Genomic DNA, 18,852 nt, shown 5'->3' with positions numbered 1-18,852 from the left:
GATAAAGTATGACACTGGTGTTTGATAAAATATGACACTGGCGTTTGATAAAATATGACACACTGGCGTTTGATAAATATCACACATTGGCATTTGATAAAGTATGACACTGGTGTTTGATAAAATATGACACTGGCGTTTGATAAAATATGACACACTGGCATTTGATAAAATATGAAACACTGGTGTTTGATAAAATATGACACTGGTGTTTGATATAATATGACACACTGGCATTTGATAAATATCATACATTGGCATTTGATAAAGTATGACACTGGTGTTTGATAAAATATGACACACTGGCATTTGATAAAATATGACACACTGGTGTTTGATAAAATATGTAAGTGGCATTTGATAAAATATGACACACTGGCATTTGATCAAATATGACACCGGTGTTTGATAAAATATGTAACTGGAGTTTGATAAAATATGACACTGATGTTTGATAAAATATGACACTGGTGTTTGATAAAATATGACACTGGTGTTTGATATAATATGACACACTGGCATTTGATAAATATCATACATTGGCATTTGATAAAGTATGACACACTGGTGTTTGATAAAATATGTAAGTGGCATTTGATAAAATATGACACATTGGCATTTGATCAAATATGACACTGGTGTTTCATAAAATATGTAACTGGAGTTTGATAAAACATGACACTGGTGTTTGATAAAATATGACACTGGTGTTTGATAAAATATGACACACTGGCATTTGATAAATATCACACATTGGCATTTGATAAAGTATGACACTGGTGTTTGATAAAATATGACACTGGCATTTGATAAAATATGACACACTGGCATTTGATAAAATATGACACTGGCATTTGATAAAATATGACACACTGGCATTTGATAAAATATTACACACTGGTGTTTGATAAAATATGTAACTGGCATTTGATAAAATATGACACACTGGCGTTTGATCAAATATGACACTGGCATTTGATAAAATATGTAACTGGAGTTTGATTAAAGATGACACTGGTGTTTCATAAAATATTACACTGGTGTTTGGTAAAATATGACACACTGGCATTTGATAAATATCACACATTGGCATTTGATAAAGTATGACTCTGGTGTTTGATAAAATATGACACACTGGCGTTTGATAAAATATGACACTGGCATTTGATAAAATATGAAACACTGGCATTTGATAAAATATGTAACTGGTATTTGATAAAATATGACACACTGGTGTTTGATCAAATATGACACACTGGCATTTGATAAAATATGACACACTGGCATTTGATAAAATGACACACTGGAGTTTGATAAAATGACACACTGGTGTTTGATAAAATATGACACACTGGTGTTTGATCAAATATGACACACTGGTGTTTGATCAAATATGACACACTGGTGTTTGATCAAATATGACACACTGGTGTTTGATCAAATATGACACACTGGTGTTTGATCAAATATGACACACTGGTGTTTGATCAAATATGACACACTGGTGTTTGATAAAATGACACACTGGTGTTTGATAACATATGACTCACTGGTGTTTGATAAAATATGACACACTGGTGTTTGATAAAATATGACACACTGGTGTTTGATCAAATATGACACACTGGCATTTGATAAAATATTACACACTGGTGTTTGATAAAATATGTAACTGGCATTTGATAAAATATGACACACTGGCGTTTGATCAAATATGACACTGGCATTTGATAAAATATGTAACTGGAGTTTGATAAAAGATGACACTGGTGTTTGATAAAATATTACACTGGTGTTTGGTAAAATACGACACACTGGCATTTGATAAATATCACACATTGGTGTTTGATAAAGTATGACACTGGTGTTTGATAAAATATGAAACACGGGCATTTGATAAAATATGTAACTGGTATTTGATAAAATATGACACACTGGTGTTTGGTAAAATATGACACACTGGCATTTGATAAATATCACACATTGGCATTTGATAAAGTATGACTCTGGTGTTTGATAAAATATGACACACTGGCGTTTGATAAAATATGACACACTGGCATTTGATAAAATATGAAACACTGGCATTTGATAAAATATGTAACTGGTATTTGATAAAATATGACACACTGGTGTTTGATCAAATATGACACACTGGCATTTGATAAAATATGACACACTGGCATTTGATAAAATGACACACTGGAGTTTGATAAAATGACACACTGGTGTTTGATAAAATATGACACACTGGTGTTTGATAAAATATGACACACTGGTGTTTGATCAAATATGACACACTGGTGTTTGATCAAATATGACACACTGGTGTTTGATAAAATGACTCACTGGTGTTTGATAACATATGACTCACTGGTGTTTGATAAAATATGACACACTGGTGTTTGATAAAATATGACACACTGGTGTTTGATCAAATATGACACACTGGCATTTGATAAAATATTACACACTGGTGTTTGATAAAATATGTAACTGGCATTTGATAAAATATGACACACTGGCGTTTGATCAAATATGACACTGGCATTTGATAAAATATGTAACTGGTGTTTGATAAAATATTACACTGGTGTTTGGTAAAATACGACACACTGGCGTTTGATAAATATCACACATTGGCATTTGATAAAGTATGACTCTGGTGTTTGATAAAATATGACACACTGGCGTTTGATAAAATATGACACACTGGCATTTGATAAAATATGAAACACTGGCATTTGATAAAATATGTAACTGGTATTTGATAAAATATGACACACTGGCGTTTGATAAAATATGACACACTGGCATTTGATAAAATGACACACTGGAGTTTGATAAAATGACACACTGGTGTTTGATAAAATATGACACACTGGTGTTTGATAAAATATGACACACTGGTGTTTGATAAAATATGACACACTGGTGTTTGATAAAATATTAATTTGTGAGCTTCAACTCCTGTAGCTCATCAGTCTGTCTCTGATTGGGCACTGACTGTACCAGTCACAAGTGCTTTAACTGTACCAGTCACTTATACCAATCACCTGTACTTCACCTGTACCTACCACTTGTACTTCACCTGTACCAGTCACCTGAACTTTACCTGTACCAGTCACCTGTACTAGTCCCGTAGTTTACCTGTACCAATCACCTGTACTCCACCTGTACCAATCACCTGTACATTAACTGTACCAGTCACCGGGGAGGGCACAAACCTCTGCGCACAATTCTGTGTTTAGGCATATACAGTATATGTATGTAGTTATGTACACACCGGGCAAAGCAGCAATTTTCTGGACAGTATCCATTTACTATACTGAGTGTACGGTTTTGTCTCTGCTTGTCAGGTCCAAGTACTGTCCATCTTATATACTGTGGCCCTTGGGATATTCCTCACTGGAGCCAGCGCTATGGATGCACCTGGGATTGAACATGGAGAAGAAGAGGAGAGAACACTGGTGCGGAAAGATGTTTTTAGACCATGGCCCAAAACGCGTCGGGCGGTGAAAGGTGAGAATGGGTCTGATGGGCACAAGGGATCAGGGATATTTGTCAGTTAAAAAAAAAGTAAATTGTAATGTGGATTATTAAATGATTTAAGGGAAAACCTGGAGTGGAGGAAGTTGTTACTGGGCTCACGCTCCCTAGCAGTCCTCAGTCATACCATAACATCTTACCTCTGTATACTGTTATTAATCATAAGCTAGCTTGTGCCATATACTGACTTGTGATGTATTGTTACACTCTATACTGACCTATGATGCCATATACTGACTTGTGATGTATTGTTACACTCTATACTGACCTATGATGCCATATACTGACTTGTGATGTATTGTTACACTCTATACTGATCTATGATGCCATATACTGTTTTCTGATGTATTGTTACACTCTATACTGCTCTATGATGCCATATACTGACTTGTGATGTATTGTTACACTCTATACTGACCTATGATGCCATATACTGACTTGTGATGTATTTTTACACTCTATACTGACCTATGATGCCATATACTGACTTGTGATGTATTGTTACACTCTATACTGACCTATGATGCCATATACTGACTTGTGATGTATTTTTACACTCTATACTGACCTATGATGCCATATACTGACTTGTGATGTATTGTTACACTCTATACTGACCTATGATGCCATATACTGACTTGTGATGTATTGTTACACTCTATTCTGCTCTATGATGCCATATACTGACTTGTGATGTATTGTTACACTCTATACTGCTCTATGATGCCATATACTGACTTGTGATGTATTGTTATACTCTATACTGCTCTATGATGCCATATACTGACTTGTGATGTGTTGTTACACTCTACACTGCTCTATGATACCATATACTGACTTGTGATGTATTGTTACACTCTATACTGACCTATGAGGCCATATACTGTCTTCTGATGTATTGTTACACTCTATACTGATCTATGATGCCATATACTGTCTTCTGATGTATTGTTACACTCTATACTGACCTATGATGCCATATACTGTCTTGTGATGTATTGTTACACTCTATACTGATCTATGATGCCATATACTGTCTTCTGATGTATTGTTACACTCTATACTGACCTATGATGCCATATACTGTCTTGTGATGTATTGTTACACTCTATACTGATCTATGATGCCATATACTGTCTTCTGATGTATTGTTACACTCTATACTGACCTATGATGCCATATACTGACTAGTGATGACCTGTTACACTCTATACTGCTCTATGATGCCATATACTGACTTGTGATGTATTGTTACACTCTATACTGCTCTATGATGCCATATACTGTCTTGTGATGTATTGTTACACTCTATACTGATCTATGACGCTATATACTGACTTGTGATTTATTGTTACCCTCTATACTGACCTATGATGCCATATACTGACTTGTGATGTATTGTTACACTCAATACTGATCCATGATGCCATATACTGACTTGTGATGACCTGTTACACTCTATACTGATCTATAATGCCATATACTAACTTGTGATGATCTGTTACACTCTATACTGATCTATGATGCCATATACTGACTTGTGATGACCTGTTACACTCTATACTGATCTATGATGCCATATACTGTCTTGTGATGTATTGTTACACTGTATACTGATCTATGATGCCATATACTGACTTGTGATGACCTGTTACACTCTATACTGATCTATGTTGCCATATACTGACTTGTGACGTATTGTTACACTCTATACTGACCTATGATGCCATATACTGACTTGTGATGTATTGTTACACTCTATACTGACCTATGATGCCATATACTGACTTGTGATGTATTGTTACACTCTATACTGACCTATGATGCCATATATTGACTTGTGATGTATCGTTACACTCTATGCTGATCTATTATGCCATATACTGACTTGTGATGTATTGTCCACTGTACTACTCTGTGAAGCCTTATACTGTCTTGTCGTGATCTGATGCCCTCTGTACTTTTATACAATGCCATATTCATGGGATGTAGTTATGTTGCGGCCGACGGTCTCAATACCGACATCCAAATCCCGACAAGGGATTTAACATAGGCGTCAAAATACCGACACCTATCTTAATCCCGACGCCGGAATCCCAAAGGACGCCACCCCGAACAAGGTAAGTCCGGGGCACCCTTAGCGTTACCCGCCAGGGGGGGAAGTGTTAGGTTTAGGGATCGTAGCAGGGTTAGGGTTAGGTTTTGGGGGGGGAGGTTAGGCTTAGGCACCCTCGTGGGAGAGGTTAAGGTTATGCACCCCCTGGGAGGGTTAGGTTTAGGGTGCGGTAAGGGGAAGTTAGGGTTAGGTATCCCCGGGGGGAGGTTAGGGTTAGGCACTAGGGGGGAGGTTAGGTTTAGGCACTAGGGGGGAGGTTAGGGTTAGGCACCACTAAGGAAGTTAGGGGGGGGAGAGGGGTAGGGATAGGGTACTTACCTGTCCTGTCGGGATCTTCTTCCTTCAGGCTGCCGGCGACATCATACCCATTCCCATATTCGTGTAATGACCTAGTGCCCTGTGTACTTCTCTGTGATGGCATATTCTTACTTGTGATGACCTGGTGCCCTCTGTACTTCTCTGTGATGCCATATTCTTACTTGTGATGAGCTGGTGCCCTGTGTACTTCTCTGTGATGCCATATTCTTACTTGTGATGACCTGGTGCCCTGTGTACTTCTCTGTGATGCCATATTCTTACTTGTGATGACCTGGTGCCCTGTGTACTTCTCTGTGATGCCATATTCTTACTTGTGATGACCTGGTGCCCTGTGTACTTCTCTGTGATGCCATATTCTTACTTGTGATGACCTGGTGCCCTGTGTACTTCCCTGTGATGCCATATTCTTACTTGTGATGACCTGGTGCCCTCTGTACTTCTCTGTGATGCCATATTCTTACTTGTGATGACCTGGTGCCCTGTGTACTTCTCTGTGATGCCATATTCTTACTTGTGATGACCTGGTGCCCTGTGTACTTCTCTGTGATGCCATATTCTTACTTGTGATGACCTGGTGCCCTCTGTACTTCTCTGTGATGCCATCTTCTTACTTGTGATGACCTGGTGCCCTCTGTACTTCTCTGTGATGCCATCTTCTTACTTGTGATTACCTGGTGCCCTATGTACTTCTCTGTGATGCCATCTTCTTACTTGTGATGACCTGGTGCCCTGTGTACTTCTCTGTGATGCCATATCCTTACTTGTGATGACCTGGTGCCCTGTATACTTCTCTGTGATGCCATATCCTTACTTGTGATGACCTGGTGCCCTGTGTACTTCTCTGTAATGCCATATTCTTACTTGTGATGACCTGGTGCCCTGTGTACTTCTCTGTGATGCCATATACTTACTTGTGATGACCTTGTGCCCTATGTTTGTCTCGTTAATGCCATATTCTTACTTGTGATCACCTGGTGCCCTATGTTTTTCTTGTTGATGGCATATTCTTACTTGTGATGACCTGGTGCCCTGTGTACTTCTCTGTGATGCCATATTCTTACTTGTGATGACCTGGTGCCCTGTATACTTCTCTGTGATGCCATATTCTTACTTGTGATGACCTGGTGCCCTGTGTACTTCTCTGTAATGCCATATTCTTACTTGTGATGACCTGGTGCCCTGTGTACTTCTCTGTGATGCCATATTCTTACTTGTGTTGACCTGGTGCCCTCTGTACTCATCTGTGATGCCATATTCTTACTTGTGATGAGCTGGTGCCCTGTATACTTATCTGTGATGCCATATTCTTACTTGTGATCACCTGGTGCCATGTGTACTTCTCTGTGATGCCATATTCTTACTTGTGATGACCTGATGCCATGTGTACTTCTCTGTGATGCCATATCCTTACTTGTGATGATGTGTCTCAGCTCACATGTAGCATCATCATTTGCTTTGGGCTGTAAATTGTCTGGTGAGTAAAGTTTTGGTACAGAAGGATGATTGTGGGATGTGTTAGTAATATTGGGTGTGGGGGGTGGTAAGAGTAAGACAGACAGACACTGACCGGTTCCCCTCTTTGCCTCCACAGTTTGCCTACAAAGAGTGAAAGAGATCCTTTTCCGTGTTGGTGAAGACTGGTATTTTCTGTTTGCACTGGGAGTCATCATGGCCCTGATTAGCTTCACAATGGACTTCACTGTATCCAAAATGCTGAATGGTAGAAGATTTTCTCCTTTCTCTCAGGGGAGCATTGGAAGGGGAATGGGAGGGCAAATGTCCCTGTTTTCGTGCACTACGGATCAGGGTCACCACTTGGAGAGGGACGGTGTTTCCTTCCATGCCACAAAAAATGATCTCAGCAGTACAGGTCACAGTGTGTAGCCTCTAGGTGGCTTGTGTACCTGGTGCCACTGGCCCATAGGAACAGTCACTACATTACATTAACCACGGCCATCATGCAGGAGCGGAACTGCCATGGCGGCCACCTCAGGGGCCCACAGTGTGTATAAATACTATAAAAATATAAGAAGGACCCTCATATCACCCAACATTGCTGACAAAATTGGCCATACTCCCAACCCACATGAACCGCTCCCCAAGCTTGTACACCACAAATGTTTTGACCCATTTGACATTACTGTGGGTGCTCCAGTGATCTTGTACTATGGGCCATTTAATTGAACTTGCCTCCCAGGTCAAAATTTGCCAACTCTACCCTCTGTTTTGTATCAATAGTTTCCATGCTGCTGGGAAAAGCAATAGTCAACGACGATGGACATTACCCATCCTCACCGACTGCTTGGCTGTCAGCATTGCCCAATATTTATGTAACATGTTACCATTCATGTGGGCACATGGGGGTACCCACAATGAATGAGGGGATATAGAGGCTTTGCGCCATCCTCAGAGCTTCCTCTAAGAGGAAACATGGAATAATATATTGCTGCAAACACTCTCCATGTTCTCAGTGTTACCAGCCTAGGCCGTGCGACCACATGATGTCCTTACTAGGGGGCTGCACAATGATGTTCTTGGCTGTTATTAGTTTGAGTTGGATGAGCCCCCAATACAGATATTTCCCCTTGTTAGTATGTATGTAACTGGTTTCATTAATCTGAATTCTCTCTCCCAGCTCACCGGTGGCTACAGCAGGAGCTTGGGGAAAACATTCTGCTTCAGTACCTCTCCTGGATCGTGTACCCCATTGCCCTGGTCGCATTCTCCACTGGCTTCGCCCAGAGCATCACTCCTCACTCGGGGGGTAAGATGGACATATTAGATGCTTCAGAAGCAGGGGGTTGGTGTGGGGGTAATCTTTCCAGACCAGAGGCAACTAGAGACATGGCCCATCCAGCAGGAGACAAGGGCCCTCATTCAGAGGCGGTCGGAGGATGCAAGCGGTCGCTCAGAAACTGGGCGGCCGCTTGCATCCTGACCGGCCGCCTCTGTTTCGATCGTTAGGCTGTGGGTTTACACCCACAGCTCTAACAACCGCTAGGGTGATGGTCGCGATGGTCATAGACCATCGCGACCATCGGGGTTTACGACGAGACCCTAGGGTAGGGTCTCACTTGTCGTAAGCCTCCCATGGGAACGCCTCCGTTTGGGCTGCCACCCCCCTGGCCCGCCTTCCAAATGGGGCGAGCTGTCAATCAACATCGACAGCTCACCCCCTATGGAAAGAGACCCGCTACGACCGGCGCTGTCGGTCATAGCGGGTCTCACGCATGCGCACAAAGGAGCCGGCTCCCTCATGCGCATGCGCACTGGACAAACATCGAGGCGGCCGTGCGGTCGTAGACCGTACGGCCGCCTCTGAATGAAGCCCAAGGAGTGGGCAGATTGAGTTCTCTGTGCTGCCGTCAGAACAGATATATGATTCCGGCTTCAGGCACTGGTGAGAGTCCCAGGGGAGTAGAGCCTGTCCTTGGAACAGGCGATATAGGCGACACTGACAGCCTAGGTATCATTGCTCCGAGGGGGAGGGGGTTGTTGGACGGCACCCTGACATTTGAATATGATGTTTGGTGCGGAATAGGCTGCAATTTAAGAGGCAGCAGATGAAAAGTTGTCTAGGGCACCAAATTGGTCAGAGTCTGCTCTGCAGTGGAAGAATTCTGCTATATGCCACACGAGGCGGACAGCACAGTGGACAAATGCTCTATGAGAACCATAACCATGCTTACCCTTTCACAGCAGTCCAGCGCTGCCCCCTATGTTAACAAAGTATAAAAGATCAAAACTATACTCTTTTTACACTGACCTTCTTCTTGGTCATGGGGCACCTTTATCACCATTGGCGTGTCCCCTGCACTAATAAGGAGAGACTGGCACAGCGACTGGCACCACTGTAACTGATGTAGGGAGAGATGAAGTGTAATAGTAGAATGATACCAGACACACCGTATGTTTTGTATAACTGTAGCGGAAGGCTTGCAATCCATATATAGCCTGTATAAAGTCCTGTATAATAATAATAATAATAATAATAATAATAATAATAATAATAATAATAATATAACACAAATAAACAGGAAAATAGAAGTATGTCATCCACACTAATGAGGCACACCCCAACACATAGAGACCTCCTGCCATTCAGGGATCTGGATTATAGGAATCCCAGTTGGCAGCTTGGCCAGTCCTGGTTCCTATGTTATGTCTGTATGAGCCTACCTACAGGAGGAATAATCAGTCAGGAGCATGGTACATACGTTTGTGGGAGACACCATTTCATATTGGACAGCGCCCAGCACCTGAGACCTTAATGTGGCATTGAATGGAATTATTCAGAATTGAAATCTCCTTATAATAATAAACTAGGATTTTTGTCACCCGGGGCGCCCCCCCAAAATAATACAACATAGAAGACGAAAAGGGTGTGTGGTTTTATGACACCGTAATGCCCCTTATAATACATTATGCCACAGTAATGCCCCTTACAAAACAGTAATGCCCCTTACAACACATTATGCCACAGTAATGTTCCTTATACATTAAGCCACAGTAATGCCTCTTGTTCATTCAGCCACAGTAATGCCCCATATACATTATGCCACAGTAATGCCCCTTACAACACATTATGCAACACAGTAATGCCCCTTAAAACACATTCTGCCACAGTAATGCTTCTTATACATTAAGCCACAGTAATGCCTCTTATTCATTAAGCCACAGTAATGCCCCATACATTTATGCCACAGTAAGGCCCCCTTTACATTATACCACAGTAAAGCCCCTTACACATTATGCCACAGTAAGGCCCCTTATACATTTATGCCACAGTAATGCCCCTTACACATTATGCCACAGTAATTCCCCTTACACATTATGTCACAGTAATGCCCAATATACATTATGCAACAGTAATGCCCCTTACACATTATGCCACAGTATTGCTCCTTACTCATTATGCCACAGTAAGGCCCCTTACACATTATGCCATAGTAATGCCCCATATACATTATGCCACAGTAATGCCCCTTACACATTATGCCACAGTAAGGCCCCTTACACATTATGCCACAGTAAGGCCCCTTACACATTATGCCACAGTAAGGCCCCTTACACATTATGTCGCAGTAATGCTCCTTACACATTATACCACAGTAAGGCTCCTTACACATTATGCCACAGTAAGGCCCTTACACATTATGTCACAGTAATGCCCTTACACATTATACCACAGTAATGCCCCTTACACATTATGTCACAGTAAGGCCCCTTACACATTATGCCACAGTAATTCCCCTTACACATTATGCCACAGTAATTCCCCTTACACTATATACCACAGTGAGGCCCCTTACACATTATGCCACAGTAATGCTCCATATACATTATGCCACAGTAATTCCCCTTCTACATTATACCACAGTAAGGCCTCTTACACATTATGTCACAGTAAGACCCCTTACATATTATGCCACAGTAATGCCCCATATACATTATGCCATAGTAAGGCCCATTACACATTATGCCACAGTAGTGCCCCTTACATATTATGCCACAGTAATGCTCCTTATACATTATGTCACAGTAATGCCTCTTATTCATTCAGCCACAGTAATGCCCCATATACATTATGCCACAGTAATGCCCCTTACAACACATTATGCAACACAGTAATGCCCCTTAAAACACATTCTGCCACAGTAATGCTTCTTATACATTAAGCCACAGTAATGCCTCTTATTCATTAAGCCACAGTAATGCCCCATACATTTATGCCACAGTAAGGCCCCCTTTACATTATACCACAGTAAAGCCCCTTACACATTATGCCACAGTAAGGCCCCTTATACATTTATGCCACAGTAATGCCCCTTACACATTATGCCACAGTAATTCCCCTTACACATTATGTCACAGTAATGCCCAATATACATTATGCAACAGTAATGCCCCTTACACATTATGCCACAGTATTGCTCCTTACTCATTATGCCACAGTAAGGCCCCTTACACATTATGCCATAGTAATGCCCCATATACATTATGCCACAGTAATGCCCCTTACACATTATGCCACAGTAAGGCCCCTTACACATTATGCCACAGTAAGGCCCCTTACACATTATGCCACAGTAAGGCCCCTTACATATTATGTCGCAGTAATGCTCCTTACACATTATACCACAGTAAGGCTCCTTACACATTATGCCACAGTAAGGCCCTTACACATTATGTCACAGTAATGCCCTTACACATTATACCACAGTAATGCCCCTTACACATTATGTCACAGTAAGGCCCCTTACACATTATGCCACAGTAATTCCCCTTACACATTATGCCACAGTAATTCCCCTTACACTATATACCACAGTGAGGCCCCTTACACATTATGCCACAGTAATGCTCCATATACATTATGCCACAGTAATTCCCCTTCTACATTATACCACAGTAAGGCCTCTTACACATTATGTCACAGTAAGACCCCTTACATATTATGCCACAGTAATGCCCCATATACATTATGCCACAGTAATGCCCCTTACACATTATGTCACAGTAATGCCCCTTACACATTATGTCACAGTAAGGACTCTTTTACATTAAGCCACAGTAAGGCCCCATCTCCCTTCTCTTAAATGCCCCCCCCTAGTTGCAGTCCTTATAATATGCCCTGTCTCAGCACGTCTGGTTCCTCTACAACATGGGAGTGCTCCTGTTTCCTCCTCAGAATATGTTGCTCTATCTGCAGGGTCTGGCATTCCGGAACTGAAGACTATCCTCAGCGGGGTCATTCTTGAGGAATATTTAACTATCAAGAACTTTGGGGCTAAGGTGGTGGGACTGACCTGCACCCTGTCTGCGGGCAGTGCCATGTTCCTGGGTAAAGTGGTGAGTGCTGCATTCAATGTGAAGGAATTATGTGGTGACTGTGACTCCAGGGTATACTGGCTCCAGTAACTTATGTGGGGTATGTTGTGGATGCACATCTATATCCTGTAAAAATCCTGTCCTGCACTGAGGGATCCTAATAAGGCTAAAGCAGTCTGTCTGCAGATGGATATTGCAGCGACTGATGGCATCACCATATAGACTAATTACTTTCCCAGTGTCTGTGCTGCTTGGCACTGCAATGTCTGTAAGGCCCTAGGTCACTATAATTATCTTCAATTGCCCCTAATATCTGCATTGCCATGTCACTATATTAATCACTAATTGCCCCTAATGTTTGTACTGCCCTATGTCACTATAATAATTGCCAATTTCCCTTAATGTCTATACTACCCTATGTCACTATAATTATCTCCAATTGCCCCTAATGTCTTCATTGCCTTAAATCAATATAATTATCACCAATTGCCCTTAATGTCTTTACTGTTCTATGTTACTATAAAAATTGACAATTGCCCCTAATGTCTGTCCCGACTTACAGTATATCACTGTAGTAATTGCCAATTGTCCCTAATTTTGCTATTAAGCCTCCTGGTTTAGATCAGGTGTAATACTCCTCTCGGTGTGAGACCCTTTCGATAACAGTCATTACTATGTACCCCCGGATTGCTAACCTGGGGTTGGCTTATCGATCTCTAAGTATAACACTCTCTTCTGGCTTGTCCTTTGGTCTGAATGGATAGGGTGCAATGAATCTGTAGGTGCCCTGTCTGCAATGTGTGAGGGCAGGGGAGAGAGAGTGGTAGAGGTAGGGAGGGAGGGAGGGATAGAGAGAATGAGAGGTAGGGAGGGAGAGAGTTAGTGGCAGCAATAGGGAGAGAGAGAGACACAAAGATATAACGAGGAGAGAGAGATTTGGTAGAGGTAGGTGGGGAGAGTGAGAATGGTAGAGGTAGGGAGAGAGAGAGTGGTAGAGGTAGGTAGGGAGAGAGATTGGTAGAGGTAGGTAGGTATGGAGAGAGAGTGGAAGATGTAGGTAGGGAGAGAGAGAGTGGTGGAGGTAGGTAGGGAGAGAGTGGTAGAGGTAGGTAGAGAAAGAGAGTGGTAGAGGTAGGGAGAGAGAGTGGTAGAGGTAGGTTGGGGGAGAGAGAGTGGTAGAGGTAGGGGGAGAGACAGTGGTAGAGGTAAGTAGGGAGAGAGAGTGGTAGAGGTAGGTAGGGAGAGAGAGAGTGGTAGACTTAGGGAGAGAGAGAGTGTGGTAGAAGTAGGTAGGGAGAGAGAGAATGGTAGAGGTAGGTAGGGAGAGAGAGAGTGGTAGAAGTAGGTAGGGAGAGAGAGAATGGTAGAGGTAGGGAGAGAGAGAGTGGTAGAGGTAGGTAGGGAGAGAGAGTGGTAGAGGTAGGTAGGGAGAGAGAGTGGTAGAGGTAGGTTGGGGGAGAGAGAGTGGTAGAGGTAGGGAGAGAGACAGTGGTAGAGGTAGGGAGAGAGAGAGTGGTAGAGGTAAGTAGGGAGAGAGAGTGGTAGAGGTAAGTAGGGAGAGAGAGTGGTAGAGGTAGGTAGGGAGAGAGAGAGTGGTAGACGTAGGGAGAGAGAGAGTGTGGTAGAGGGAGGTAGGGAGAGAGAGAATGGTAGAGGTAGGTAGGGAGAGAGAGAGTGGTAGAAGTAGGTAGGGAGAGAGAGAGTGGTAGAGGTAGGTAAGGAGAGAGAGTGGTAGAGGTAGGTAGGGAGAGAGAGAGTGGTAGAGGTAGGTAGGTAGGGAGAGAGAGAATGGTAGAGGTAGGGAGAGAGAGAGAGAGTGGTAGAAGTAGGTAGGGAGAGAGAGAGTGGTAGAGGTAGGTAAGGAGAGAGAGTGGTAGAGGTAGGTAAGGAGAGAGAGTGTGGTAGAGGGAGGTAGGGAGAGAGAGAATGGTAGAGGTAGGTAGGGAGAGAGAGAGTGGTAGAAGTAGGTAGGGAGAGAGAGAGTGGTAGAGGTAGGTAAGGAGAGAGAGTGGTAGAGGTAGGTAAGGAGAGAGAGAGTTGTAGAGGTAGGTAGGGAGAGAGAGTGGTAGAGGTAGGTAGGGAGAGAGAGTGTGGTAGAGGTAGGTAGGGAGAGAGAGAGTGGTAGAGGTAGGTAGGGAGAGAGAGAGTGGTAGAGGTAGGGAGAGAGACAGTGGTAGAGGTAGGTAGGGAGAGAGAGAGAGTGGTAGAGGTAGGTAGGGAGAGAGTGGTAGAGGTAAGTAGGGAGAGAGAGTGGTAGAGGTAGGTAGGGAGAGAGAGAGTGGTAAACGTAGGTAGGCAGAGAGAGAGTGGTAGACGTAGGTAGGCAGAGAGAGAGTTGTAGAGGTAGGTAGGGAGAGAGAGAGTGGTAGACGTAGGTAGGCAGAGAGAGTGGTAGACGTAGGTAGGGAGAGAGAGAGTGGTAGACGTAGGTAGGCAGAGAGAGAGTGGTAGAGGTAGGTAGGGAGAGAGAGAATGGTAGAGGTAGGAAGAGAGAGAGTGGTAGAGGTAGGTAGGTAGGTAGGGAGAGAGAGAATGGTAGAGGTAGGGAGAGAGAGTGGTAGAGGTAGGTAGGGAGAGGGAGTGGTAGAGGTAGGTAGGTAAGGAGAGAGAGAGTTGTAGAGGTAGGTAGGGAGAGAGAGAGTGGTAGAAGTAGGTAGGGAGAGAGAGAGTGGTAGAGGTAGGTAGGGAGAGAGACAGTGGTAGAGGTAGGTAGGGAGAGAGAGAGAGAGTGGTAGAGGTAGGTAGGTAGGGAGAGAGTGGTAGAGGTAAGTAGGGAGAGAGAGAGTGGTAGACGTAGGTAGGCAGAGAGCGAGTGGTAGAGGTAGGTAGGGAGAGAGAGTGGTACAGGTAGGGAGAGAGAATGGTAGAGGTAGGTAGGGAGAGAGAGAGTGGTAGAGGTAGGTAGAGAGAGAAAGAATGGTAGAGGTAGGTAGGGAGAGAGAGAGTGGTAGAGGTAGGTAGGGAGAGAGAAAGTGGTAGAGGTAGGTAGGTAGGTAAAGAGAAAGAGAGTTGTAGAGGTAGGTAGGGAGAGAGAAAGTGGTAGAGGTAGGTAGGGAGAGAGAGTGGTAGAGGTAGGTAGGTAAAGAGAGAGAGTTGTAGAGGTAGGTAGGGAGAGAGAGAGTGGTAGAGGTAGGGAGTAGAGAGAGTGGTAGAGGTAGGTAGGGAGAGAGAGAGTGGTAGAGGTAGGTAGGGAGAGAGAGTGGTAGAGGTAGGTAGGTAAAGATAAAGAGAGTTGTAGAGGTAGATAGGGAGAGTGTGGTAGAGGTAGGTAGGGAGAGAGAGAGTGGTAGAGGTAGGTAGGGAGAGAGTGAGTGGTAGAGGTAGGTAGGTAAGGAGAGAGAGAGTGGTAGAGGTAGGGAGAGAGAGAGTGGTAGAGGTAGGGAGAGAGAGAGTGGTAGAGGTAGGTAGGTAAGGAGAGAGAGAGTGGTAGAGGTAGGTAGGTAAGGAGAGAGAGAGTGGTAGAGGTAGGTAGGGAGAGAGAGTGGTAGAGGTAGGTAGGTAAGGAGAGAGAGAGTGGTAGAGGTAGGTAGGGAGAGAGAGAGAGAGTGGTAGAGGTAGGTAGGTAAGGAGAGAGAGAGTGGTAGAGGTAGGTAGAGAGAGAGAGGTAGGTAGGGAGAGAGTGAGTGGTAGAGGTAGGTAGGGAGAGAGAGAGAGTGGTAGAGGTAGGTAGGGAGAGAGAGTGGTACAGGTAGGGAGAGAGAATGGTAGAGGTAGGTAGGGAGAGAGAGAGTGGTAGAGGTAGGTAGAGAGAGAAAGAATGGTAGAGGTAGGTAGGGAGAGAGAGAGTGGTAGAGGTAGGTAGGGAGAGAGAAAGTGGTAGAGGTAGGTAGGTAGGTAAAGAGAAAGAGAGTTGTAGAGGTAGGTAGGGAGAGAGAAAGTGGTAGAGGTAGGTAGGGAGAGAGAGTGGTAGAGGTAGATAGGTAAAGAGAGAGAGTTGTAGAGGTAGGTAGGGAGAGAGAGAGTGGTAGAGGTAGGGAGTAGAGAGAGTGGTAGAGGTAGGTAGGGAGAGAGAGAGTGGTAGAGGTAGGTAGGGAGAGAGAGTGGTAGAGGTAGGTAGGTAAAGATAAAGAGAGTTGTAGAGGTAGGTAGGGAGAGTGTGGTAGAGGTAGGTAGGGAGAGAGAGAGTGGTAGAGGTAGGTAGGGAGAGAGTGAGTGGTAGAGGTAGGTAGGTAAGGAGAGAGAGAGTGGTAGAGGTAGGGAGAGAGAGAGTGGTAGAGGTAGGGAGAGAGAGAGTGGTAGAGGTAGGTAGGTAAGGAGAGAGAGAGTGGTAGAGGTAGGTAGGGAGAGAGAGTGGTAGAGGTAGGTAGGGAGAGAGAGAGAGTGGTAGAGGTAGGTAGGTAAGGAGAGAGAGAGTGGTAGAGGTAGGTAGAGAGAGAGAGGTAGGTAGGGAGAGAGTGAGTGGTAGAGGTAGGTAGGGAGAGAGAGAGAGTGGTAGAGGTAGGTAGGGAGAGAGAGTGGTACAGGTAGGGAGAGAGAATGGTAGAGGTAGGTAGGGAGAGAGAGAGTGGTAGAGGTAGGTAGAGAGAGAAAGAATGGTAGAGGTAGGTAGGGAGAGAGAGAGTGGTAGAGGTAGGTAGGGAGAGAGAAAGTGGTAGAGGTAGGTAGGTAAAGAGAAAGAGAGTTGTAGAGGTAGGTAGGGAGAGAGAAAGTGGTAGAGGTAGGTAGGGAGAGAGAGTGGTAGAGGTAGGTAGGTAAAGAGAGAGAGTTGTAGAGGTAGGTAGGGAGAGAGAGAGGTAGAGGTAGGGAGTAGAGAGAGTGGTAGAGGTAGGTAGGGAGAGAGAGAGTGGTAGAGGTAGGTAGGGAGAGATAGTGGTAGAGGTAGGTAGGTAAAGATAAAGAGAGTTGTAGAGGTAGGTAGGGAGAGTGTGGTAGAGGTAGGTAGGGAGAGAGAGAGTGGTAGAGGTAGGTAGGGAGAGAGTGAGTGGTAGAGGTAGGTAGGTAAGGAGAGAGAGAGTGGTAGAGGTAGGGAGAGAGAGAGTGGTAGAGGTAGGGAGAGAGAGAGTGGTAGAGGTAGGTAGGTAAGGAGAGAGAGAGTGGTAGAGGTAGGTAGGTAAGGAGAGAGAGAGTGGTAGAGGTAGGTAGGGAGAGAGAGTGGTAGAGGTAGGTAGGTAAGGAGAGAGAGAGTGGTAGAGGTAGGTAGGGAGAGAGAGAGAGTGGTAGAGGTAGGTAGGTAAGGAGAGAGAGAGTGGTAGAGGTAGGTAGAGAGAGAGAGGTAGGTAGGGAGAGAGTGAGTGGTAGAGGTAGGTAGGGAGAGAGAGAGAGTGGTAGAGGTAGGTAGGTGAGAGAGAGTGGTAGAGGTAGGTAGAGAGAGAGAGAAGTAGGTAGGGAGAGAGTGAGTGGTAGAGGTAGGTAGGGAGAGAGAGAGTGGTAGAGGTAGGTAGGGAGAGAGAGTGGTAGAGGTAGGTAGGTAAAGATAAAGAGAGTTGTAGAGGTAGGTAGGGAGAGTGTGGTAGAGGTAGGTAGGGAGAGAGAGAGTGGTAGAGGTAGGTAGGGAGAGAGTGAGTGGTAGAGGTAGGTAGGTAAGGCGAGAGAGAGTGGTAGAGGTAGGGAGAGAGAGAGTGGTAGAGGTAGGGAGAGAGAGAGTGGTAGAGGTAGGTAGGTAAGGAGAGAGAGAGTGGTAGAGGTAGGTAGGTAAGGAGAGAGAGAGTGGTAGAGGTAGGTAGGGAGAGAGAGTGGTAGAGGTAGGTAGGTAAGGAGAGAGAGAGTGGTAGAGGTAGGTAGGGAGAGAGAGAGAGTGGTAGAGGTAGGTAGGTAAGGAGAGAGAGAGAGTGGTAGAGGTAGGTAGAGAGAGAGAGGTAGGTAGGGAGAGAGTGAGTGGTAGAGGTAGGTAGGGAGAGAGAGAGAGTGGTAGAGGTAGGTAGGTGAGAGAGAGTGGTAGAGGTAGGTAGAGAGAGAGAGAAGTAGGTAGGGAGAGAGTGAGTGGTAGAGGTAGGTAGGTAGGGAGAGAGAGTGGTAGAGGTAGGTAGGTAGGGAGAGAGAGAGAGTGGTAGAGGTAGGTAGGTAGGGAGAGAGTGAGTGGTAGAGGTAGGTAGAGAGAG

At 44.2% G+C, this 18,852-nt stretch overlaps 1 protein-coding gene across 1 annotated transcript in view; it reads left to right on the top strand.

Moving 5' to 3' along the window:
• Positions 1–18,852, top strand: part of LOC148443105 (chloride channel protein ClC-Kb-like) — a 53,753-nt gene that overhangs the window by 16,193 nt on the left and 18,708 nt on the right. The window contains exons 2-5 of the mRNA XM_088463258.1: positions 3,360–3,522; positions 7,575–7,703; positions 8,619–8,747; positions 12,696–12,835. Coding sequence (XP_088319384.1) covers positions 3,423–3,522; positions 7,575–7,703; positions 8,619–8,747; positions 12,696–12,835 — 498 coding nt within the window. The 5' untranslated portion in view covers positions 3,360–3,422. The remainder of the gene's footprint in view (positions 1–3,359; positions 3,523–7,574; positions 7,704–8,618; positions 8,748–12,695; positions 12,836–18,852) is intronic.

The sequence above is a fragment of the Taudactylus pleione genome, unplaced genomic scaffold (assembly GCF_031769625.1).
Source record: "Taudactylus pleione unplaced genomic scaffold, aTauple2 ptg001334l, whole genome shotgun sequence".
In the NCBI taxonomy this organism is placed as follows: Eukaryota; Metazoa; Chordata; class Amphibia; order Anura; family Myobatrachidae; genus Taudactylus; species Taudactylus pleione.
Note: the sequence above shows the minus strand (reverse complement) of the source record. Positions and strands in the feature narration are given on the sequence as shown.